Source organism: Cyrtonyx montezumae, unplaced genomic scaffold, assembly GCF_038088225.1.
Source record: "Cyrtonyx montezumae isolate F1298 unplaced genomic scaffold, pur_monq_1.0 scaffold_59, whole genome shotgun sequence".
In the NCBI taxonomy this organism is placed as follows: domain Eukaryota; kingdom Metazoa; phylum Chordata; class Aves; order Galliformes; family Odontophoridae; genus Cyrtonyx; species Cyrtonyx montezumae.
Genome location: NW_027072066.1, coordinates 705,479 through 731,599, shown reverse-complemented (window position 1 = coordinate 731,599; position 26,121 = coordinate 705,479). Strand labels below are relative to the sequence as shown.

Here is a 26,121-nt window from a genome sequence, read left to right as displayed (position 1 = left end):
CCCGGGAGGAACCGCTCCGATCCCGGACAGAACTGCTCCAATCCCGAGCAGAACCGCTCCGATCCCGGACGGAACCGCTCCGATCCCGGGCGGAACCGCTCCGATCCCGGGCGGAACCGCCCCGATCCCGGGCGGAACCGCTCCGATCCCGGACGGAACCGCTCCGATCCCGGACAGAACCGCTCCGATCCCGGACAGAACCACCCCGATCCCGGGCGGAACCGCTCCGCCGCTCCGGGCCCCGCGTGGCCGAGCCCTGCGTCTCTCAGCGAGCCGTCCCGGCCCCCCGTCCCCGCACGGCCCCGATCGGCACGCGGCTCTTACCGTGCCGCCACCACCGGCGACTTCTTGCCGGGGTCCAGCGCGGAGCCGGCCGGCTCCTCCCCCAGCGACCGCGTGTCCTTGTTGAGCTGCTGCAGGCGGGAGCTCAGCTCGCTGATCACCGTCGGCTTGTCGTCGTCAGCCCCATGGACGGGCCGGCTCTCCGTGGGGTCCCCCCATAGCTTGGACCTTCTCTGAAAGAGGTAGCGTGGCCGGCCGATGCTGGCGGACGCCAGCGTGGCCGCGTGTTGCTGGGAGATGAGCTCGCTGTCCGAAGACTGCTTCAAAAGTGGGTCCCTGAAAGTAACTGGCCCCTTGCTGAGCTGGGACTTGAGTTTTGGCTTTGGAGGCACTGGTGGCTTCTCGAGTATAAAAGTTTGTCCGTCCGCAAAGGAAGTGTACGTGTCGGTGGGCTCGCCGCTCTCGGAGGACAACGTGGACATGCTGGAGACCGTGGAGATGGTGCTCGTGGTCTCCAGGTGATGGTCGCTCGAACTCCTGGTGTCCACCTCTTCCACGCCCGAGTCCGCCGCCGACTCCGGGGCTGCGGGGGCTTCGGAGGGCTTCCCTGAGGGTGTTCCGCCCGCGGGAGGAGGAGGAGGAGGAGGAGGAGGAGGAGGAGGAGGAGGAGGGGCAGCTCCCGGCGCCGCGGTCGGCGTGCCGGGTGCCGCCAGGTGGCTGACGGGGGTGCCGGCGGTGGTGACCAGGACCCCGTTGGCGAACTCGTCGGGCGGGGGGCACCAGCCCGATCTTGGCCAGCTCCTCCCGGGTCTCTTCGTCGCTGGAGGACAGCTGCGCCGGCGGCAGGGCCACGGCGAAGGGCTCCACCTCCTCCTCCGAGCTGCCCTGCCCCAGCGTCTTGTCCGGGGCCTTCCCCGCGGGGCCGGGCTGCGCGGTGGGCTCGGGGGGCTGGGCCGGCTCGGCCAGCGCTTCGGGCGGCGCCGCCTTCTCCTCCTTGGGCTCCGGGCCCGTCTCGTCCTGGCCGTTGCTCGTGGCGTGGACCACGATGAGGCCGGCGGTCTTCTGCTGCGACGTGTCCACGATGCTGATGATCATGGACTTCTTGTCTTCGGGCTTCTTGTCGTCCTCGGCGGGCGCCTCGGCCCGCGCCTCCGCTTCCTTCCTCAGCGTGGACGGGGTCCCCCACGGGCTCTTGCTCGGGGCCAACGCCGCCGCCGCCACCGCGTCCGCCGCCGCCCCCTTGGCCGCGGGCGAGTAGGCGGGGGACGCCAGGCCCTCCAGCTCCACCCGCTGCGGTTCTTTGGTTTGGATGTCCACGAAGAGCGGCGCCGCTCGCTCGGAGTCGGGGCTGTGGAGGGGGGTGGGCGAGCGGGACGGGACCTGCGTGGACAGCGCGCGCTCCCTTGCGGCCAGCGCAAGCGCCAGCGGCGAGTTGGGATCCAGGGGCTTTCCCGTCAGGGGGTGGATGAACGTGGAGGACGAGCCGCCCATTAATGGCTTTAAGGCCGAGACGGGGGAAGGCAGTAGCACGTCCCGGCTTCCCAGGAGCCGCTCGTCGATGGACCTGGACTGCTGCAGGGATGGCACGTCGCTGCTGGGGGGGGTGCCCTCGATGGCCCCGACCGAGAGGAAGACAGTGGATTTGCGCTTCTCGTCCAGACGCCGCTCTCTGTCCTTCATGACCCCGGCGATGGCGGTGGCGAAGGGGATGCTCGTGGCCTCGACCTGCGCGAGGCCGGCGTGGTGCTGGTAGTCCACGGCGCTCAGGCGATGGCTCCGGCGCGTGGGGGAGGGCTCCCGGGCGAAGCCCCCACCGACGGACAGTGCCGCCCTCTCCTGCGCGTCCTCCACCTGCAGCTGCTTCACCAGGGGGCTCTTCTTCCTCTGCGGCTTGGCGGGGGCGAACAGGCTGACGTTGAACTGCCCCATGTTGGCGTAGGGGTTGTCGACCGCCCTGCCCTTCCTCTTCAGCTTCTCCGGGGGGGTGGCGGAGGGGCCGGGCCGGGGGATCTCCGTCGGCTCCACGGGGAGGTGGGAGGAATCCTGCAGGATGATCATGGACCGGGCCCTCTTCTGCCGCTCGGGGTAGGGGATGGACGTCCTGGCCTGCTCGTACATCTCGGCCGCGCTGAGGACCTGCGGCAGCCCGTGGAGCTTGGCCTCCAGGCTGGGCTTAAAGCTCGACCTGATGGTGTCGTAAGCTCTTCCCGGGGGAGGAGGCGGAGAGAAGGATGGGGGGGGGCCCGTGTCGAAGTAGTACGGAGAAGGAGGCGGGGGAGGGGCCGTCTGGGGGGGCGGGGGGATGCCGTGCCCTTCCCGGACGGTGTCTTGCATGGACGTGCTCCGCGGGAACTTCCCATCCAGCAGAGAAGCGGCGAGCTTCTCGTCCTCACCTGGGAAGGCACGACGACGACAGCGAGGTCGCCCGGGGCTCCTCCACCGCGCCCAGGGCCCGGCACTGAAGGACGGCGCGGGAGGGGCTGCGAGACCCCTTCCTCCCCCCGCCCGCCTTCGCTTGGGGGCGGCCCTCCGCTCCTTCCCTCGGCTCGGCACAAGAGGTCGCGGTGCGGCCCCTGGCTCACACTGACTCAGGGCCGCGCAGTGGACGGGCTCGGGGGGGCCTGGCAGACCACCCATCCCCTCTATGTGGCTCTATGGGGTCTCTATGGGGTCGCTAAGGGGCTCACTGGGGACACTGTGCCTCTATGGGGCTCTCTAAGGGCTGACCTGTCCTCCCGCTGCACTCGGGGGCTATAGGGCTCACTGGTCCCTATGGGTTGACCTGTCCTCCCGCTGTAGTTGGGGCTATAGGGCTGTGGTCCCCATGGGTTGACCTGTCCTCCCATTGGCTATAGGGCAGTGGTCCCCATGGGTTGACCTGTCCTCCCATTGGCTATAGGGCTGTGGTCCCTATGGGTTGACCTGTCCTCCCATTGGCTATAGGGCAGTGGTCCCTATGGGTTGACCTGTCCTCCCATTGTAGGGCTATAGGGCAGTGGTCCCTATGGGTTGACCTGTCCTCCCATTGGCTATAGGGCAGTGGTCCCTATGGGTTGACCTGTCCTCCCATTGGCTATAGGGCAGTGGTCCCTATGGGTTGACCTGTCCTCCCATTGTAGGGCTATAGGGCTGTGGTCCCTACGGGTTGACCTGTCCTCCCATTGGCTATAGGGCAGTGGTCCCTATGGGTTGACCTGTCCTCCCATTGGCTATAGGGCAGTGGTCCCTATGGGTTGACCTGTCCTCCCATTGGCTATAGGGCTGTGGTCCCCATGGGTTGACCTGTCCTCCCATTGGCTATAGGGCAGTGGTCCCTATGGGTTGACCTGTCCTCCCATTGGCTATAGGGCAGTGGTCCCTATGGGTTGACCTGTCCTCCCATTGGCTATAGGGCAGTGGTCCCTATGGGTTGACCTGTCCTCCCATTGGCTATAGGGCAGTGGTCCCTACGGGTTGACCTGTCCTCCCATTGGCTATAGGGCAGTGGTCCCTATGGGTTGACCTGTCCTCCCATTGGCTATAGGGCAATGTGGTCCCTATGGGTTGACCTGTCCTCCCATTGGCTATAGGGCAGTGGTCCCTATGGGTTGACCTGTCCTCCCATTGGCTATAGGGCAGTGGTCCCTATGGGTTGACCTGTCCTCCCATTGGCTATAGGGCTGTGGTCCCCATGGGTTGACCTGTTCTCCCATTGGCTATAGGGCTGTGGTCCCCATGGGTTGACCTGTCCTCCCATTGGCTATAGGGCAGTGGTCCCTATGGGTTGACCTGTCCTCCCATTGGCTATAGGGCAGTGGTCCCCATGGGTTGACCTGTCCTCCCATTGGCTATAGGGCTGTGGTCCCCATGGGTTGACCTGTCCTCCCATTGGCTATAGGGCAGTGACCTGTCCTCCCATTGGCTATAGGGCAGTGGTCCCCATGGGTTGACCTGTCCTCCCATTGGCTATAGGGCAGTGGTCCCTATGGGTTGACCTGTCCTCCCATTGGCTATAGGGCAGTGGTCCCTATGGGTTGACCTGTCCTCCCATTGGCTATAGGGCAGTGGTCCCTACGGGTTGACCTGTCCTCCCATTGGCTATAGGGCAGTGGTCCCTATGGGTTGACCTGTCCTCCCATTGGCTATAGGGCAGTGGTCCCTATGGGTTGACCTGTCCTCCCATTGGCTATAGGGCAGTGGTCCCCATGGGTTGACCTGTCCTCCCATTGGCTATAGGGCAGTGGTCCCTATGGGTTGACCTGTCCTCCCATTGGCTATAGGGCAGTGGTCCCTATGGGTTGACCTGTCCTCCCATTGGCTATAGGGCTCACTGGTCCCCATGGGTTGACCTGTCCTCCCATTGGCTATAGGGCAGTGGTCCCCATGGGTTGACCTGTCCTCCCATTGGCTATAGGGCAGTGGTCCCTATGGGTTGACCTGTCCTCCTATCACTATTGGGCTCCATGAGCTCTTCTGCGGATGCTATGGGGCCTGAAGATTGACTGGGTCTCCTGTGGGTTTCCATGGGGCTCAGTGGGGTCACCATGGGGCTCTATGGGGTCACATCACCCAGCACAGGGCACCCAGCACTCACACCTTGCAGGACCCCACCCCTTGCAGGACCCCACACTTTACAGGACCCCACACCCTGCAGGACCCCACACCTTGCAGGACCCCTCACTTTACAGGACCCCTCACTTTACAGGACCCCACACCTTGCAGGACCCCACACCCTGCAGGACCCCACACTTTACAGGACCCCACACCTTGCAGGACCCCACTCCTTGCAGGACCCTACACTTTACAGGACCCCACACCTTGCAGGACCCCACCCCTTGCAGGACCCCACTCCTTGCAGGACCCTACACTTTACAGGACCCCACACCTTGCAGGACCCCACTCCTTGCAGGACCCCACTCCTTGCAGGACCCTACACTTTACAGGACCCCACTCCTTGCAGGACCCCACTCCTTGCAGGACCCCACCCCTTTCAGGACCCCACTCCTTGCAGGACCCCACTCCTTGCAGGACCCCACACCCTGCAGGACCCCACTCCTTGCAGGACCCCCGCACCCTGCAGGACCCCACACTTTACAGGACCCCACACCTTGCAGGACCCCACACCCTGCAGGACCCCACCCCTTGCAGGACCCCACCCCTTGCAGGACCCCACCCCTTGCAGGACCCCACACTTTACAGGACCCCACACCTTGCAGGACCCCACCCCTTGCAGGACCCCACACTTCGCAGGACCCCACCCCTTGCAGGACCCCACACCCTGCAGGACCCCACTCCTTGCAGGACCCCACACTTTACAGGACCCCACTCCTTGCAGGACCCCACACCTTGCAGGACCCCACACTTTACAGGACCCCTCACTTTACAGGACCCCACCCCTTGCAGGACCCCACTCCTTGCAGGACCCCACACCCTGCAGGACCCCACACTTTACAGGACCCCACACCCTGCAGGACCCCACCCCTTGCAGGACCCCACCCCTCTTTCCCCCCACCCCACTCCTCCCCGTGCAGCTCTCTGCCCGCCCAGGTCCCTCTGAGGACATCACATCGGCTCCCCCCCCTTCCCACCACCGTCAGCGCCGTCCCCGTGCCACGTGGGCCCACCCCGCGTGGGACGGACCCACACCTGCAGTCCCCGAGCAGCTGATGCCCCCGTCCCCCTCGTGCCCCATAGTGCCACCGCCCCATAAATAGTGCCACCGCCCCATAAATAGTGCCACCACCCCATAAATAGTGCCACCACCCCCTGTCCACGCTGCCACCACGCCGTGCCCATAGTGCCACCACTCGTGTCCACAGTGCCACCTCCGGTCCCCCCCCCACGCCCCGTGCCACCGCCCCTCCCCCCCTCGCCCCCCCTCCCCCGCTCTGTGCGGTGCTGCCGTTCCCCCTTTGCCGACCCCACACAGCACAGATCCGTCCCCCCCCCCCCTCCGCTGCGGTCCCACCCCCGTGGGGGCTGTGGGGGGCTGTGGGGGGCTGTGGGGGGGTGTGGGGGGCTGTGGGGGGGTCCGAGCCGTGCGCGCTCCCGTCGCCCCTTACCCACGGATTTGGTCCGGGGGATCCCTTTGCGCAGCGACACGTGGGGTTTCTCCGCGCCCGCCAGGACCCCCGCGTGGGCCGCCATGCCCTGCCGCTCGAACAGGGACTGCAGGGGAAAGCGGAGGGAGTTCCCACCCTGCGAGGAGCAGCCCAAAGGACGCGACCCCCCCCCCACGGCAGACCCCACCCCCAACCCCCCCCGACCCGCGCTGCTCCGACCCCGCCCGCCCCCATCACCCGCGCACTCCCGGCCCGGCAGGGGCCGCCCCCCCCTCCCCCCACCTCCAACCCCACACCCACCCCGAGCTCCGGGGTCCGCCCCCTGCATCCCCCCGCCCCCCCCCCGCGCAGCCCCCTCCCTCACACTGATCTCCGCGGGGGGTGATGCGTCTGCTCGTGGGCCGCTGCTTCACCGTGGCCGCGCGAGAATCCGCCTCCACGATGTCCGCCCGCAGCGTGGGCTCCGCGGCCGCCAGGATCTCGTCCAGTTTCTCTGTGACCCCAAAACAGACGCGGGGCCGTGAGCGGGGGGGGGGAGGGGCGGCCCCCCCGTGACGAACCCACCCCTCCTCCCCCCCCCCCCCCCCATTCCAGGCGGGGAAGCGATGCTCGGCCGCCCCCCCCGCGCCGCAGCTCCGTGGGGCTCAGGACCCCCACGGGCGGTCCCGGTGTCACGGGTGGGGGCCGCGCGGGGTGGGGGGGGGGGGGGGAGGCCGCCCGCTGCCGGTATTCGGAAGCGGTGACGGTGCCGCGGTGGCTCCGAATGAGACCGAATCCCACGGACGGAGCGGACGGGCGCGGTGGGCACAGCCCGTGGTCCACAGCCCCCAGCACCGGGTGGGTCCGCGTGGGACCGGGGGGGGACGGGGGGGGCCGCCTCTGCCTCACCCCCCGCCCCAGCGCTGTGCCCCGGGACAACCACCACGCGCAGCAGTGGTCCCGCGGGGCTCGGAGCTCAACGCCTGGGCCCGGACCCACGGCGTGAGCGTGGGGTGGGCTGTGAGCCGTGGGGTGAGGGGTGGGCTGTGAGCCGTGGGGCGGCCCCGGCCCCGTTGCGGCTGCGGTCCCCGCACGACGTTCCCGATCCACTGCGGCACAGCCCCGTGGAAGGGCCGTGGGCGGAACACCGCGTGGGGGGAACGGCGGAGCTGCGGGAGCGCGGTGCCCGTGGCCGGGACGGCATTGACGACCGCTCCGCTCCCCCCGCCCCGACCGCCACCGCTGCGTTCCGGATCCGTCCCCGCTCCGCGTCACGCAGTGCCGTGGGGTGACCGCTCCACCTCCGATATAGGACCGCCCCGGGGCGTGGGGACTCTGCGGCGTGGGGACCTGGCGGCGCGGCCCCGGTGGGCTCCTCCCACCCACCAAGAGGGGGATGGGGACGGGACATCCGCAGAGCCCCCACCCGAGTGCAAGGGAGGAGGAGGAGGGGGTCAGAGAGGGGTCCGTGGGACCCCCGGGCGGCCCTGACGTCGGCTCAGCACTCGCGTGGGGCTGAGAGAGCGGGCGGGGTCCCCGTCCCTGGGGGTGCTCAGCACCGCGGGGACGTGGGGGGGGGGGGGTGCCGGGCTCCTCTCCCCGGGGCTCCTCTCCCCGACCTCGCCGTGCCTCCTCCCCCCCAGCTCCCACCCCCCCCCAGGGCGGTCCCGGTGCCCGGGGGGCTGGGACGGGGGGAGCCCCGGGATGTGCGCTTTCACTCACCCCCTTTTCTTCTCCTCATGGAGGCTTGGAATCGAGAAACAAAACAACACGTGAAAGCCACGCACGGATCCGCTCCCTCTGTCCTGACCCGAAACCCACCGCTGCGAGACCCCCCCCACCCCACGACAGCTCCTCCGCACCCCCGGGGCTGCGGGACGGCCGCGCTCCGCCGGGGGGGGGGGGGCACAGCACGGGCAGCTCCGGGGGGTCGCCACGGTCACGCAGGGCACGGGGGGGGGGGTGGGCTTCGTGGACACGAAGCAGCGAGCGCTCCCCGCGTCTCCCTCCAGCAAAACGCGGACACGTCCCCGCCGCACAGCATCAGGAGGAGGAGGAGGGGGAGGAGGAGGAGGAGGAGGAGGAAGAGGAGGAGGAGGAGGCCGGCTCCTGAGGGCTCGGCTCTGCCACGGCGATGTGAGCGCGCCGAGGGGATCCCCGGGGCTCGGCCGTCCCCGCAGCGCCGCGGTTCCCGCACCGCCCCTTCCCCCGCAACCGCGGGGAACCGCTCCGGGAGAAGGAATGGGGGGGGGGGGGGGGACCGACCCCGGGGGTAAAAAGCGACCCCGGGGGTAAAAAGCGACCCCGGGGGCTGCGCCGACGGAAGCGGGAAGGACGCGCTGTGGGTCCCCGCACGACGGCCGCAGCCGCGGGGCAGCGCTTTTGGGGTCGGGGACGCGGGGAGGGGGGAAAACAAAGCAGCGGGGTCAGCACGGACTGAACCGCGGCGGACCCTCCTCATCGCCCGGGGAGGGGGGGAAGGGGGGAGGGGAAGGCTCCAGGGGTCTCTCCCCCCCTCCTCGACCCCCCCCCCCCCCCCCCCCCCCCCGGGGCAGGGCCACGTGCACGGCCACGCACAGAGACCTCAATGCGAACAACGGAGCCGGGGCCGCGTCCCCGCGGCCAACCCACGCGCATTGCAGCCCTGGTGGGGGGGGCTCTGAAACCAGAGAGGGGGACCCCCCCCCCCCCAACCGGCACCGCTCAGTGGCAATAGGAGGACGGCACCGCAGCCCCACACCGGACCCTACAGTGCCCTATGGAGCGGGGCCGGTGAGCGCCGTGGGGTGCACAGGGGAGAGATGTGAGGACGGGGGAAGGGGGGGGTTCCCCTGGGGTGTGTGGGGGGGGGTCGCCAACACGGGGGGGGAGAGAAGGGCTTCGTCACGGGGTGCGTGGACGTGGGGACTGAGGGAGGGAGCGCAGAGACGGAGCAGTGAGCTGCGGTGCTGGAGCAGCGGAGCCGTGGGCAGCGGACGCGTGAGTGTGAGTGAGTGCGGAGTGAGTGAGTGTGAGTGAGTGTGAGTGAGTGTGAGTGAGTGTGAGTGAGTGAGTGTGAGTGAGTGTGGAGTGTGAGTGAGTGCGGAGTGAGTGAGTGTGTAAGGGGAGGCGGCAGCGGGGGGGCTGGGGGGGGGCTGGCACACCACAGCAGCGTGGGTCCCCCATCCCCGGAGGTGCCACGGATGGGCTCTGAGCGGCCTGAGCTGGCGGGGAGGGGGCACCCGACCCACGGCAGGGGTGGGGTGTGGTTTGGGGGTTAGGGGGGGGGTCCGTGCAACCCTTCCACGCTTCTGAGACCCATAGGGCACGCAGCGGCCCAGCCGTGCCACGGCTCGCAGCTGGCACGGCGTGGGGTCCGGCAGCCCCAGCTGGGACCCCTCTGTCCCGCAAGGGCTCCCCCCCCCCCACTCCCCCCCACCCCCCACGGAGCACGAGGGGCGGATGCGGCGCGCCCACCCCTCCCCCCCCCCCCCGCAGCTCACCCAGCTCCTCCAGCTCGGCCGTCATGGACTTGGAGCGCAGCGTCAGCGTGGTGCTGGGCGCTCTCTTGGGGGGCGGCGGAGCTGAAAGGAACAGAGACGGCATTTTGCACCTCCTGCCCAGGAACTTACGCGGCGCGGCCAAGTGCAGGTGCCACTTCTTCTCCACCGCCTGGATCTCCTCGTACTCGCGGGACGAGGAGTCGCACTGCTGCAGGATCTTATTGAGGCTGCGCGTGGACGCGAACTTCTTCATGGTGCCGCGGGGCCGTGGGCGCGGGCCGGGGGCTGCGCGCCGCCCCTCAGCGCGGGGCCGTCCAGCTCGTGTCCCCGCGCCGCCCCGCGCCGCCCCGCGTGGAGCTCCGCTCGCTGCTCACGGCGGCCATGGGCGGAGGAGGGAGCGGGGGAAGCGCGACGCGGGCAGCGCGGCTCACTCGTGCTCCGCGGCTCGCGCGTGGTTCCCCGGCTCCGTCGGCCCCGGCGCAGCCCCGCTCCGCTCGCGGCGCCCACCCCCCCTCCTCTCCGCCGCCGGATCCGGGCTCCTCCGCCCCTAACGCAGCTCCGGGGGGGGGGAGGGGCGGCTCGGCGCTGGGGGTCCCCCGTCCGGGTCGGGAGCCCGCGGCCGCTCCATGCCCACGGCCCACGGACGCGTGTTAGGCGGCTCGTCCCCGCCCGGTGCCTCCTCCTCCTCCTCCTCCTCCTCCTCCTCGCTCAATAGCGGATTCGGTGGCGGATTCAACGCTCAGGCATTGCCATGGCAACCGGAGCTCCGCGCTCGTGCCGGCGCCGCATCCCTGGACCCCCAGCGGGGGGGGATGTAGGGGAAAACACGGCCCCACGCCGCGCCTCGCGCAGCCAGCACCCCACGCGGGAACGCGGCCCCGGGTGTGTGTGTGTGTGTGTGGGGAGGGGAGGGGAGGGGGGGGCGGCGGCGATACCTCCCCGTGGGCGGCGTGGGGCTCGGGCTCGGCTATGGGGCTGCGAGCAGCGGCGCGGTGCTCTTCCCCCCCCCCCCCTTCCCTCCCCCCCTCCGTGTGCACCGATGATGTGAGCGCAGAGCTCGGGCTCTGCCCCTCCCCCTCCTCCCCCCTCCCCCCCCCCGGGTGTGCGGAGACCCTCTGCCGCCCCCAGAAACACTGCCGGACACGGCCCCGTGGGGGGGTGGGCGGGGAGAGCCCCCCCGTGCTGACAGTGTGCCCCGGCCCTCAGTCACTGCTGCTCCCACACGTGCCCCCGCCCTCCCCCCACAGCTGCCCCTCCCCCCAAGGGCCGCTCCGTGCCAGGCGCCCATCCCGCTGCCCCCTCCGTTCTGGGTTAGGGTCTCACCTCCACCCTCAGTGCCTGGGGGCGATGGGGAGAAGGCCCTGACACCCCCATGTGCACAACCGGGGCAGTTCTGTGCCCGGACACCCCCATGTACCCCGAATCAGGGTCAGTTCTTTACCCTGACACCCCTGTACCCCAAATCAGGGGCAGTTCTGTGCCCTGTCACCCCTGTACCCCAAACAAGGGTCAGTTCTTTGCCCTGACACCCCCATGTCCCCCAAACCAGGGGCAGTTCTGTGCCCTGACACCCCTGTACCCCAAATCAGGGTCAGTTCTTTGCCCTGACACCCCCGTACCCCAAATCAGGGTCATTTCTTTGCCCTGACACCCCCATGTCCCAAACCTGGGTCAGTTCTTTGCCCAGACACCCCCATGTCCCCCAAAACCAGGGGCAGTTCTGTGCTGCCAAGGTTTACTGCCCACGAATGTGATGCACACAGCTCCCCCTCAGCCCCCACCACCCCAACACGGTCCCCCCGGCTCAGACCCCCACCTGCGGCGCGGCCCCCATCCCCGCCCCCCACTTACCCTTCTTCCGAACGACCTCTTCTGACTCGGGCTTGCGGCTGACGGAGACGACCTTCATCACCAGGTGGTTCCCCCCCTGGCGGATGAGCGACACCACCTGCTTGTGCCCCACCTTCACCACGTTCACGCCGTTCACCTGAGCACAAAGAGAAACTCAGCGATGTGGGGCAGCTCCACGGCACCGCGGGACGCCATGGGGCCGCACCTCCGCTCCTCCCGCGCGGCCCAGCACACAAAGCACCGCGGGGCGTGGGGCAGAACAGCGCAGAGCAGTGCAGGGAGCACCAGGAGCTCATCTACGAACATCTGGAGTGGGGACGGCACAGCTGGGCCGGGCCACAGCTGGGCCGGGTCAGAGCTGGGCCGGGTCAGAGCTGGGCCAGGCCACATCTGGGCCAGGCCACATCTGGGCCAGGTCAGAGCTGGGCCGGGCCACATCTGGGCCGGGTCACATCTGGGCCGGGTCAGAGCTGGGCCAGGCCACATCTGGGCCGGGTCACATCTGGGCCGGGTCAGAGCTGGGCCAGGTCAGAGCTGGGCCAGGTCACATCTGGGCCGGGCCACAGCTGGGCCGGGCCACAGCTGGGCCGGGTCAGAGCTGGGCCGGGTCACATCTGGGCTGGGCCACATCTGGGCCGGGTCAGAGCTGGGCCAGGTCAGAGCTGGGCTGGGTCACATCTGGGCTGGGCCACATCTGGGCCGGGTCACAGATGGGCCAGGCCACATCTGGGCTGGGTAACATCTGGGCTGGGCCACATCTGGGCCGGGTCACAGATGGGCCAGGCCAAATCTGGGCCAGACCACATCTGGGCCAGGTCAGAGCTGGGCCAGGTCACATCTAGGTCGGGCCACATCTGGGCCGGGTTACAGCTGGGCCAGGCCACATCTGGGCCGGGTCACAGATGGGCCAGGCCACATCTGGGCCAGGCCACATCTGGGCCGGGTCACAGCTGGGCCAGGCCACATCTGGGCTGGGTCACAGCTGGGCCAGGCAACATCTGGGCGGGGTCACATCTGAGCCAGGCCACATCTGAGCCGGGTCACAGCCGGACCCGGTGTGTGTTCAGCTCCAGTGCTGAGCTCCTGCTCCTGAACGTGGTGAAACAAGAGGGGTCAGGCTGGCACGCTTTGGCATTCGCTTCTGCCACGTGCTGCGTGCTCCAGGACCAATACCACTCTTGAAACCACATCATCAGCGATGGCCAACCAGAGCGGTTGACCACGGGCAGCACTGCAAGGAGAATCGAAGCGCTCGTGGCTGTGCTTCTGCTATTGTTTCTGCCCCCAGGGCTGACGGTGTCGGTGCTATTTCGGCAACGCTCGTTTCATCTCCCTCATTTCAGGAGCAGGAGCTCGGTGACCACACTGCTGCTTGGACGGAAAGGGGCTCCGCTCAGAGACACCAGGAGATGATGGAGGATTTAAGGACTACCCCTGCGTGTCTGCTCCAACCATTCAGTAATCACAACTGCTTTCAAGGAAAAAAAACCCAACAGAAAAAGCCCCCAAAGGACAATCCCCCCACGAGATCACTGTCCAGGTGGCGGTCCCTGTGAGGCCCTCACTGCTCAGCACCGTCCTCAGCACCAGCACCGCCTCCGCCCGGGGTCGGAGCACCACGGACTCCAACCCAGCGCCGTCCCCAGCGCTGCACAACGGGACATTTCAGGAACGTTTCCTTTTTGTCCCTTCTGACCGCAGCAGGAGATGGTTCACCTTAAAGCAGCTTCTACTCACACCAAGTCAGGGCACACTGCCCCGTCGTTGTTTAATTAGAAGTATGCGGGTGAGTCCATCACATCTGCACCCTGCGCTGGCTCTCCCAGCAGTTCCCAGTCTGCCTGGACCTGGGGAGCGCTGCACTGGACGCGGTGCTCCAGTGGTGCCCCCCTGCCCCTGCTGGCTGTGCTCTCTGCAATGCACCCCGCGACCCCATGGCCACCAGGGCACACAGCTGGCTCACGGTCAACACTTGGCCCATCATCAGTCAACCGCTGGTTGGCCACTGCTCAACCAGTCGTCAGCCACTGGTCAACCATTGGTCAGTCACTGCTAAACTGCTGGTCAACCATTGGTCAGTCACTGCTAAGCTGCTGGTCAACCATTGGTCAGTCACTGCTAAACTGCTGGTCAACTGTTGGTCAACCGTTGGTCAACGATTGGTCAAACACTGGTCAATTGCTGGTTGATCGTTGGTCAACTGTTGGTCAAGTGTTGGTTAATCATTGGTCAACCGTTGGTCAACCACTGGTCAACTGTTGGTCAATCGTCGGTCAACTGTTGGTCAACCGTTGGTCAATGATTGGTCGAACACTGGTCAACTGTTGGTCAACCGTTGGTCAATGATTGGTCAAACACTGGTCAACTGTTAGTTAATCCTTGGTCAACTGCTGGTTAATGGTTGGTCAACCATTGGTCAATCACTGGTCAACTGTTGGTCAATCGTCAGTCAACTGTTGGTCAACCGTTGGTCAATGATTGGTCAAACACTGGTCAACTGTTGGTTAATCGTTGGTCAACTGCTGGTTAATGGTTGGTCAACCATTGGTCAATCACTGGTCAACTGTTGGTCAATCGTTGGTCAACTGTTGGTTAATGGTTGGTCAACCGTTGGTCAACTGTTGGTCAAGTGTTGCTTAATCATTGGTCAACCGTTGGTTAACCATTGGTCAACCGCTGGTCAACCGTTGGCCAACCATTCTCCAGCTGTTCATCAACTGTTGGCCACCAGATCCTCCCCTCCCAGCACGTCAGCCCCCAGCCCTCACCGATCCGCAGACCCTATGGCTGCCCATGCTGAACGCCGGTGCTCTACAATGTTCAAGAGAGCGCTGAGCAGCAGCAGACCCCGGCCCAACCCCGCAGAGGCCCCGTGGAGCAGCAGCCGGCGGTCGCCTCTCACGGTGCTCCCCTCACTCAGCACAGCGCTGCAGCGCTGCACGCGCTCGCTTTGCACACCACGGGGTTTGTAGTAAACAAAGCCTCGCAAAAACCCATTACAACCGAACAGAGATCTTCATCCAACAAATCTGACGCCTCCGGGAACGAAATTATGTTTGTTTTATGAGGTTTTATGGTGTTCATTCTATTCTCCTCTTGGATTTTTTTTTTATCCCTGCCAGCGTTCCCGCGCAGCTCCGGAATCGCCCGGACATCTCCGCCCTCCCCAGCACCGCCATCCCCGGCATCATCCCACGATGGAAAAAACACCCGAACCGAAAAACCGCCGCCCGAGAGATGCTGACAGCTTCAGCTGCTATCGGCGTGGAAAATACCTCATCATCTGCACGTGATGCGTGCACATCGCCCTGCTCCTTTCCAAACAAAGACCAGGAACGCCGACAGAACGCAACTGTGCGGGTTCACTCTGAATCACCCCAGCGCGCCCATCCTGAGGGCAGCAGCTCACCGTTTTGGGGTTACTCTGACACAGAGGTGCAGGAGTGGGGCGGTCTGACCCCGCGCTGAGAGATGGGAGCTCCCCCCTCCTCCAGCTCTCAGGGCACAGCCCAAGCACCGTCCCCGGGAGAGCCGGGAAAGATCCGGCGGGGACTGCATGCCCCTGTGCTCCTGGCACTCCAGGCGTACACTGCTGCCCACTCAAGAGACACACGGGAACGTGGAGTTTTGACCGTTTGTGTCTCTGTGAGAGCAGAAAACACCGAGCTGGGAGGAAGAGTCCTTCTGCGGGAGGGGAGGAAGGCCCTGCCCAGGGACCTGGGCAGGCGGCACTGATGGGCTGAGGCCAATGGGGTGCAGCTCCATGGAGAGCTGTGTCCTTGTGGAGTTAACAGATGTGAAGTTGACAGAATGAGAAGTTCAACCAGTACTTATAGAGGCATAGTTAACAGAATAGACAGTCCAGATAGTACGGCAGCCAAAATGTCCAGCGAGAAAGATTACCGCGGGGGAAGGGAATAATCAGAAAGAGATGGGATGCTCATCCCTGTCCCAGGCACGCAGCAGAAAAGCTCCAAAGCGAGGGATCTCCAGAAAGAGACCCATCCCTAGTGCTGGTCAGCCCTTAAATGGGGCCTGGGAGGGATGCAGCCAGGCCCCGCCCCTTCCGGTCACACAGGTGCACTGCCTTCACCTGTGCTCCATGGCTGACTCAGTGCTTCGGGTGATCCAGCAGTGGTTCAGGCTGTGATCCAGCAGCTCCCAGACAGTGCTGCACTTGGGTCACACCATCCTGCCCTCCCCGGGGGTATTGCAGAGCGGTGGGCACAGTGGGGTGGGGTTGGATGGGGATCTCAGAGCTCCGCTCCAACCTTCATGATTCCTTGATGCTGTGACTCTGTCCATAGAAGGTACCCGTGTGGGTGGGCGACGCTATGCTCAGCGTGCTTCAGATGTACCCACGGATGGACCGCTCCTAAAAAAACCCCCAAGAGAAACTCAGAGTGCACTGCACAACTTCATCCTGCCAACGGGAACCCCGTGGAAGTGTGAAGGAACAGCAGCAGAGAGCAATGCTGGGGCTGGGGAGCACCCAAACACCCAGACATGAAGGACAAGATGCAGTGCTAGGCTTGACCCTGTGACTGCGGCACCTGGAGGACATCAACCCAAACTCAACCAAAGCATCCAGGAATGAGCCAGAGCCGTGCTGGGCTGCAACATCTGCGCAGGAAAGCTTGATCCCTGCAGTGGGAATGTGAGCAATTTGGCCTGAGGGACAAAACGACACCTCTGCTGCTGAGCTGGATGGCGGGAGCAGCACGCTGATGGTCTCAGGGTGATGATGGCGGACAGCCGGGCACACGCTGCCAGGACTTGAATGTGAAAGGTGGAATAAAAGGAGGGTGTCCTGAGAGCAGGAAGCTGTGGCTCAGCCTGGCAGCAGGAGTCCTGGGGGCAGGAAAAGAGTGACAGTGCCCCCGGTTCGAAGAAGGGTGGAAAGGATGGCCCAGGGAGCTCCTGCCACGGAGACATCCAGGCAAGGCGGGACGTCGCTCTGGGCAGCCTGGTCCGGTGGATAGCGACCCTGCCCATGGGAGGGAGGTTGAAATGAGATGGTCTTTGTGGTCCTTTTCAAGTCAGGCCATCCTGTGGCTCTGCGGTTCTATGACCCGCATCGGTGGATAAACCCAACAGAGAACTGAAGGAGCAGAAAGAACCCCATCACAGCGCTGGGTCTGAGCTGCCCGCGGCCCATCTGCGTCCTCCTGGAGACCTGGGACGCCCAGTGCCGTGACCGTGAGGGATTGCAGAGTGGTGGAGAGAGCCACATCTGTGCCGCGCTGTAACTGCAGCGAGGGGACAACCAGATGCTCCCAGCTGAGGTCCGACGGTGGGACGCGGGTAGCTGAGAACCGCACGTGGCTTTGGGGATCTCCAGAGGAGACTCCGTCCAGCAGTGCTGCAGCTGTGCCCTCGCCAGAGCAGAGAAGAGAGGAGCACCTCCGTTGCCTGCTGGCCATACTCTACGCAGTGTACCCCACGGTCTCATTGGCCTTCGTGGCCCCTGGGTGCACTGCCGGTGAACCGTCACCCATTGTCCAACCGCTGCTCAACCACCGGGCAACTGTGGGCCACCAGGACCCACAGAGCTCCTCTCCAGCAGCTCAGCCCCCACCCTACACCGACCCCAGGCGCAGGGCCCCGCACTGCCTTCGCCTCTCAGCCCGCCCTGCTCCCTCTCAGCTCTGTCCCCTTGGCAAGGAAGGGTTTAATGCAGAACAGCACCCGACGTTGTGACAGCGTCACGTTGGACTGCAGGACCACACACATTCCGGCCGTGCAGCTCCAGCGAGTGCGCTGCGGTCCGTTCATGATCCAGGTGCTGAGGGATTGGATTTAGTAGCTCCGTGGGTAGGGATGGTGATAGGAGGATGGTTGGACGAGATGATCTTGTAGCTCCTTTCTAACCTCATGTACCTATGAACCTATGAGATGAACCACGAGGAGCAGCTTAGAGAAGGGCACAGTGCGAGCAGAAATTGTAAAGGCTGAGTTGTGACGCACTCATTTTCTGGTCCGTGCCTTCGTTACGCGGTGTCTGTGCCCCCTCAGCACAGCAGGTAAGGAGGATTCTGCCCTGACCATAACTCACCTGAGCAGCGCAGATCCCCAGCAATAAGGAGAGTTAACGAGAGGCACGTGAGCTCTGCGGCCTCGAATGAGTTTCCTCTCCTCTAGAGCTGTGGCCACCAGCCAGGAGGAAACCAGCACAACAAGAGGATGCCAAGAGGGGTCAGGTCCTCACACCGCCCACAGCTGTGGGTGCCCCATCCCTGGAGGTACCCGAGGCTGTGGATGGGGCTCTGGGCAGCCTGAGCTGGGTGGGGGGCACCCAGCCCACGGCAGGAGTGGAATTGGGGGCCTGTGGGTCCCTTCTGACCCAACCGTTCTGGGATTGTATGATTTGTAAGGTCTCTTCTAACCCAGTCACGCTGGGACGCTGCAAGGGTTCTGTGATGTGCGTGGACCACTGGACAAAGCCCAGGGGCTGCGGGTGAAAGCACCCACCAACACAGCAGATGTGCACACTGCCCACAGCACGGCTCCCAGGTCTGATTGCCAACCTCACCTTCTCCGCACCCCAAAGCACTCCACCTGCAGGAAGCCTGCATGATTCTCCAGGTCCCGAGTCACTCCCTGGAGGAACCCGAGCTCCACACTGTCCTCCCCACCTCTCCCCGACAACCTCATGCTCTGGACATAGCACAGATCGGTGCAGAAATGCCTCAAAATGGGATTTCACTGTAATTCACCATCAAGGGTACTCAGGGGAATGCCTGTGGCCACACTGAGCCCTGCAGCGAGCTGCCCCTCCTCACTGCGTGGTGGAAATGCCCCCTGGGTGGGGGGCAGAGGTGGGACAGGAAGGGCTATAGGTCCATCCAACCCAGCCTAACCCAACCCAACCCACCACAACTCAACCCAACCCAGCCCAACCCAACCCAACCCACCGCAACTCAACCCAACCCAACACAACCCAACACAACACAACTCAACCCAGCCCAACCCAACCCAACCCAACCCAACCCAACCCAACCCAACCCAACACAACACAACACAACTCAACCCAACCCAACCCAACCCAACACAACTCAACCCAGCCCAACCCAACCCAACCCAACCCAACCCAACCCAACCCAACCCAACACAACCCAACACAACACAACTCAACCCAGCCCAACCCAACCCAACCCAACCCAACCCAACCCAACACAACACAACACAACTCAACCCAACCCAACCCAACCCAACACAACTCAACCCAGCCCAACCCAACCCAACCCAACCCAACACAACACAACTCAACCCAACCCAACCCAACCCAACACAACTCAACCCAGCCCAACCCAACCCAACCCAGCCCAACACAACCCAACCCAGCCATGGTTCTAACAGCTGGCTGCCCCCAGCAGAGCCACTGTCCTCAGACATTGGGATGGATGGAGCCCTTCAGCCTCACTGAGCCTTTTCCAGCTCCTGAATCCCTTGGGGCCCCTCTCTGAACTCTGCCCCATGACGTTGGATTCACCCCGCAGTACAAATTCCTGATCTGCACAAAGCACTGTTTTAGCACCTTCCAAAGCTGCAACTCGCTCTGTGAGTTCACAGGACACTTATCCCTTGCACATACAATCCAAACATCTCCACCACATCCCACACAATCAGATAACGTTAAGACAATTATCTCGGAGAAGCCTCTATCTTCTGCTTACAGGTTCATAGGTTCATTAGGTTGGAAAGGACCTACAAGATCATCTAGTCAACCAACCTCCGATCGCCATCCCTACCCAACTACTATTGTGTATAATGCCGTACTGCATTTTCCAGACTCATCCCATTCTCCATCTCCTGCGCTCTCTGGAATAAAGTGCGCAGCAACAGAGCCATCCTGGGAGCTGCTCCCACCTGGTGGCACCCCCAGCCATCACAGTGCTCCAGGGGAGGGTCAGCTTGGAGATGGGGAACAATCTGTGCTCCAAAGAGCACTCAGCACTGGCGCAGCTGCCCAGGGCAGTGGGGAGTCCCCGTCCGTGGGGGTGTCCCAGGGCCGTGGGGATGTGGCACGTGGGGACACGGCCAGTGGGCACGGTGGGACGGGTTGGGGTTGTGTTGGGGATCTCAGAGCTCTTTCCCTCCTGAACGACTCTGTGAGTCCACGATTCCCTTGGGATGGCTCTGAAACACAGATGGAAAAATGGGGCCGTGGGATCATAGGACATCACGGGACATCGCCGCCACCTGCACCCCACGTGGCTCTTAGGGCGGATGGAAACACAGCCCTCACTTTAACCACTCCTGCAGTGATGTCAGGGGAAGGCAGCAAGCCGCTCTGCTCCACGCCGACTGCCCTGCTCTAAATCTTCGCCGTGAACGCCTTCACGAGCTCCCTGCCCCGCTGCTCACGTAGCCAAGCTGCAGCTCCCCGAAGTGCCAGGTTTATACCTTTGGTGCATCAGGGGAGCAGTGGTGCATCACAGTCCCAGCCCTGAGCTCCCGTGCACGGTGAGATGTGAGGCTTCAGACCGCTCGCTCTGTGCTCCTGCGCCCGTTCATTTGAGTACCTTTATTTTTAGCAAATACTATCTCACTTTCTCCTTGGTTACAGCTGGGAAACTTTCTGTTCCAAGCGCATCATACGGACAGATACATCCTCCTGATTCGTTCCAAACTCAGAACAGAACATTTCTGCCTCTTTTTTTATTTCCCTTTTTGCAGCAGAATATATGATTTTATCATTTACATATAGAAATGGATCTCTACCAGATTTCTCTCTTTCACTGCGCTAAAATGTCTCCTTATCTTTACGTATCGGCCTCTGATATTTCCTTTGGCTTCCCTCACCACCCTCCTACGCACCCGAGCTCGAATTAACTGCACTCCTTCCCCCCCTCCCTGTTGACCTTTCCGGGGTGCACGAAGGGGCGCACGCGGCTCCAAGCAGAATTAACAGCTCCTCCATTAACCCACTGCAGTGGGGCGAGGCCGTGCCCGGCAGTTTTCTTCCCGTGACTTTGGGGTCTGTGTGGGAACTGCTGAACCACGGCCTGAATGATGGATCACCCCAGGTGAGCACTGAGTCAGCCATGGAACACAGGTGAAGGCAGTGCACTTGTGTGACCAGAGGGGCGGAGCCTGGCTCCACCTCTCCTCTAGACCTCATTCATCTGTGTGACCAGAAGGGGCGGAGCCTGGCTCCACCTCTCCTCTAGACCTCATTCACCTGTGTGACCGGAAGGGGCGGAGCCTGGCTCCACCTCTCCTCTAGACTCAGTCACCTGTGTGACCGGAAGGGGCGGAGCCTGGCTCCATCTCTCCTCTAGACTCATTCACCTGTGTGACCGGAAGGGGCGGAGCCTGGCTCCACCTCTCCTCTAGACTCAGTCACCTGTGTGACCGGAAGGGGCGGAGCCTGGGTGCACCTCTCCTCTAGACTCAGTCACCTGTGTGACCGGAAGGGGCGGAGCCTGGCTGCACCTCTCCTCTAGACCTCATTCACCTGTGTGACCAGGAGGGGCAGAGCCTGGCTCCACCTCTCCTCTAGACTCATTTACCTGTGTGACCGGAAGGGGCGGAGCCTGGCTGCATTATTTGTCCTGTTATTCGCCCTACAGGGCTGCGCTCAGCGCCGTGTCCTCAGACGACCCTCAGGTCCTCATTCTGTGAATGGATATACTCAAATCCCCCCACGGCGGAGGGTCAGAGGAGCGGTGCCCTCCCACCCTGGGGGTGCTCCCACTTTGCCGTGCGCTCTGTGCGTGCACGGTGCCCATCCCAGGGCAGCAGAGCTCCTGGCTCAGCTGCACGCTCCTATTGAGCCACCTGCTCCTTTATTACGGCATCAAATCGATACCGGAGGACGCTACGTTGCCGCAGTGCCACTCCTTTGGAGCCAGAAGAGATGGATGAGTGCTGTGCAGAGACACCTGGACGGGCTGAGGCCAAACGAGAACCTCACGGGGCACAACACAGCCAAGCGTGAGGTCTGCACGTGGCTCTTGGCTACCTCCACCTTCCGTACAAGCTGGGGGGTGGAAGGATACATCCCAGCCCCCTCCCTCCCCCCAAAAGGCCCTTGGGGTGCTGGTGGGGGGGCAGCACCATGAGCTGGCTCTGTGCCCTCACAGCCCACTGAGCCATCCAGAGCAGCGTGAGCGAGGGGAGCTGCCCCGCAGTGCTGCACCCACCGCCGGGCTCTTCAGCCCGGTGAGACGGGGATCGCCCACAGAGCGCCCAGTGGAGGGCCGCGGAGATGGAGAAGGGAGTGGGGCATCTCCTGGTGGGTATGGGCCGACACAATCGGGGCTGTGCACCCGGAAGAGAAAAGGCTGAAAAGGGACGTGAGCGGTGCTGGTGGATATCTGAGGGGCAGGGGTCGGGAGGAGGGGGCCGGGCTCTGCTCGGCGGTGCCCAGGATGAGGGGCAGTGGGCGCAGAACGGAGCCTGGGGATCTCCCTCTCTCCATGAGGGAGGACTGGAGAATTTTGACAGAGGTGAGGCTGCTCGGCCTGGAAGCGCCCAGATCCTTTCAGCCCTTTTTGGGGACGGGGGTGACGCTCCGCAGGGACCTCTCCCCCCCTCCAGGAGCTCTCCAGTCTGACGGGGAGCGGCTCAGCATCTCCTGCGCAGCTCTCTCAGCCCTTGTGCTCTGTCCCGCTGGGGCCCACGGCTTTGTGTGCACTGACTTTGCCTAGACCATCTCTACCAAGATCCTCCTTCCCGTCCCCAGCCCTCCTCTCCCCGGGCTCTCTCTTACATCCATAGTCTGGGATTTCTGAGGGGCAAAAAACCAGAGAGAGCTCTGCCTTGGAAATCAGAGCTCAGGAAAGAAAAGACGAAACTGGGATCTGCTGGGTGATTTTGTCCTGGAAAAAGGTGTGAAATGGTGTTCAGGGCTTTGCTGGTCACCCCGCGCAGTGTGATGGGGGAGGCTGCCGGCCCTGACGCTGGCACGTGTGCCAGAGCTGTCCTGGAAGTTGGCTGCCTGCTCAGGGCAGGGCTTGGCAGCGCTAGGGGAGCTCTGGGGACTCCTCCATCCCTCTGATTTGCACCCTTTGGTGCCCACCTGGGTGAGTGGCACCCTTTGGTGCCCACCTGGGTGGGTGGCACCCTTTGGTGCCCACCTGGGTGGCTGATGGCGACTCCTCCAGGAGAAACAAAACAAAACTGGAGCAGCTCAAGGACGATGCTTTGGGGTCAGGGACGATGCGGACGCACGGAGCTCCAGCAGTGCCCTCAGCTGAGCCACAGGAGCCCTCTGGATGAGGTGAAGGGGTGCACCCCCCAGGTCGTGCTGATGCTGACGCTGGATGTGACCCTCCTGGGCACTGTCCCAGAGCGTGGCAGGAGACTGTAACCACTGCAGGGAGCACAGCACCCGCTGGGGTGGAGAGAGGGGCTCTGAGTGGGGTGCACCAGAGCACGGGGGGCAGGAGCAGAGCAGGGGAAAGCTGGCAGGGATGGGGAGCTCAAGGCAGGTGGCTGCAGCAGTGTGGGGCCACCCGGAGGGTGGGTACGTGCTGAGTACAATAACAGGAGGGCACCTGGAGAACAATTTGTGATACCCAGAGCACCACTGTCTCACGCCCTGAGCACAATACGTGACACCTGGAGCACAGTGTGGCACCTGGAGCACCGCTATCTCACACCCTGAGCACAATACGTGACACCTGGAGCACAGTGTGGCACCCGGAGCACCGCTATCTCACACCCTGAGCACAATACGTAACACCTGGAGCACAGTGTGGCACCTGGAGCACTGTTATCTCACACCCTGAGCACAATATGTGACACCTGGAGCACAGTGTGGCACCTGGAGCACCGTTATCTCACACCCTGAGCACAATACGTGACACCTGGAGCACAGTGTGGCACCTGGAGCACTGTTATCTCACACCCTGAGCACAATATGTGACACCTGGAGCACAGTGTGACACCTGGAGCACTGTTATCTCACACCCTGAGCACAATACGTGACACCTGGAGCACAGTGTGACACCTGGAGCACTGTTATCTCACACCCTGAGCAGAATATGTGACACCCTGAGCACAATATGGCACCCTGAGCACAATACGTGACACCTGGAGCACAGTGTGGCACCCGGAGCACCGCTATCTCACACCCTGAGCACAATACGTGACACCTGGAGCACAGTGTGACACCTGGAGCACTGTTATCTCACACCCTGAGCACAATACGTGACACCTGGAGCACAGTGTGACACCTGGAGCACTGTTATCTCACACCCTGAGCACAATATGTGACACCTGGAGCACAGTGTGGCACCTGGAGCACCGTTATCTCACACCCTGAGCACAATATGTGACACCTGGAGCACAGTGTGGCACCTGGAGCACTGTTATCTCACACCCTGAGCACAATATGTGACACCTGGAGCACAGTGTGACACCTGGAGCACTGTTATCTCACACCCTGAGCACAATACGTGACACCTGGAGCACAGTGTGGCACCTGGAGCACCGCTATCTCACACCCTGAGCACAATACGTGACACCTGGAGCACAGTGTGGCACCTGGAGCACTGTTATCTCACACCCTGAGCACAATACGTGACACCTGGAGCACAGTGTGGCACCTGGAGCACTGTTATCTCACACCCTGAGCACAATATGTGACACCTGGAGCACAGTGTGACACCTGGAGCACTGTTATCTCACACCCTGAGCACAATACGTGACACCTGGAGCACAGTGTGGCACCTGGAGCACTGTTATCTCACACCCTGAGCACAATATGTGACACCTGGAGCACAGTGTGGCACCTGGAGCACCGTTATCTCACACCCTGAGCACAATATGTGACACCTGGAGCACAGTGTGGCACCTGGAGCACTGTTATCTCACACCCTGAGCACAATATGTGACACCTGGAGCACAGTGTGACACCTGGAGCACTGTTATCTCACACCCTGAGCACAATACGTGACACCTGGAGCACAGTGTGACACCTGGAGCACTGTTATCTCACACCCTGAGCAGAATATGTGACACCCTGAGCACAATATGGCACCCTGAGCACAATACGTGACACCTGGAGCACAGTGTGGCACCCGGAGCACCGCTATCTCACACCCTGAGCACAATACGTGACACCTGGAGCACAGTGTGACACCTGGAGCACTGTTATCTCACACCCTGAGCAGAATATGTGACACCCTGAGCACAATATGGCACCCTGAGCACAATACGTGACACCTGGAGCACAGTGTGGCACCCGGAGCACCGCTATCTCACACCCTGAGCACAATACGTGACACCTGGAGCACAGTGTGACACCTGGAGCACTGTTATCTCACACCCTGAGCACAATACGTGACACCTGGAGCACAGTGTGACACCTGGAGCACTGTTATCTCACACCCTGAGCACAATATGTGACACCTGGAGCACAGTGTGGCACCTGGAGCACCGTTATCTCACACCCTGAGCACAATATGTGACACCTGGAGCACAGTGTGGCACCTGGAGCACTGTTATCTCACACCCTGAGCACAATATGTGACACCTGGAGCACAGTGTGACACCTGGAGCACTGTTATCTCACACCCTGAGCACAATACGTGACACCTGGAGCACAGTGTGGCACCTGGAGCACCGCTATCTCACACCCTGAGCACAATACGTGACACCTGGAGCACAGTGTGGCACCTGGAGCACTGTTATCTCACACCCTGAGCACAATACGTGACACCTGGAGCACAGTGTGGCACCTGGAGCACTGTTATCTCACACCCTGAGCACAATATGTGACACCTGGAGCACAGTGTGACACCTGGAGCACTGTTATCTCACACCCTGAGCACAATACGTGACACCTGGAGCACAGTGTGGCACCTGGAGCACCGTTATCTCACACCCTGAGCACAATATGTGACACCTGGAGCACAGTGTGGCACCTGGAGCACCGTTATCTCACACCCTGAGCACAATATGTGACACCTGGAGCACAGTGTGACACCTGGAGCACTGTTATCTCACACCCTGAGCACAATATGTGACACCTGGAGCACAGTGTGGCACCTGGAGCACCGTTATCTCACACCCTGAGCACAATACGTGACACCTGGAGCACAGTGTGGCACCTGGAGCACTGTTATCTCACACCCTGAGCACAATATGTGACACCCTGAGCACAATATGGCACTCTGAGCACAATACGTGACACCCAGAGCACCATTATCTCACAGCCTGAGCACACTATGACACCTTCGGTTCCATATGTGATACCCTGAGCACTGTTATCTCACACCCTAAGCCCAGTATGTCACACCATGAGCGCAATATGTGACACCCTGAGCACAGAATGACACCCTGAGCACAGAATGACACCCTGAGCACAATATGTGACACCCTGAGCACAGAATGACACCCTGAGGGCAATATGTGACACCTGGAGCACTGTTATCTCACACCCTGAGCACAACACATGACACCCTGAGCACAATATGTGACACCCTGAGCACAGAATGACACCCTGAGGGCAATATGTGACACCCTGAGCACAG

The 26,121-nt window shown here is 63.0% G+C and overlaps 1 protein-coding gene across 1 annotated transcript in view; it reads right to left on the bottom strand.

Annotated features, from left to right (window-relative positions):
- Positions 1-319: 319 nt before the first annotated feature.
- SHANK3 (SH3 and multiple ankyrin repeat domains 3) overlaps positions 320-26,121 on the bottom strand; it is a 255,468-nt gene continuing 229,666 nt past the window's right edge. Inside the window, 8 exon segments of the mRNA XM_065749212.1 lie at positions 320-1,058; positions 1,060-2,675; positions 6,324-6,429; positions 6,688-6,702; positions 6,704-6,816; positions 8,025-8,048; positions 9,785-9,865; positions 11,636-11,771. Of these exon segments, the coding sequence (XP_065605284.1) occupies positions 321-1,058; positions 1,060-2,675; positions 6,324-6,429; positions 6,688-6,702; positions 6,704-6,816; positions 8,025-8,048; positions 9,785-9,865; positions 11,636-11,771 (2,829 nt within the window). The 3' untranslated portion in view covers position 320.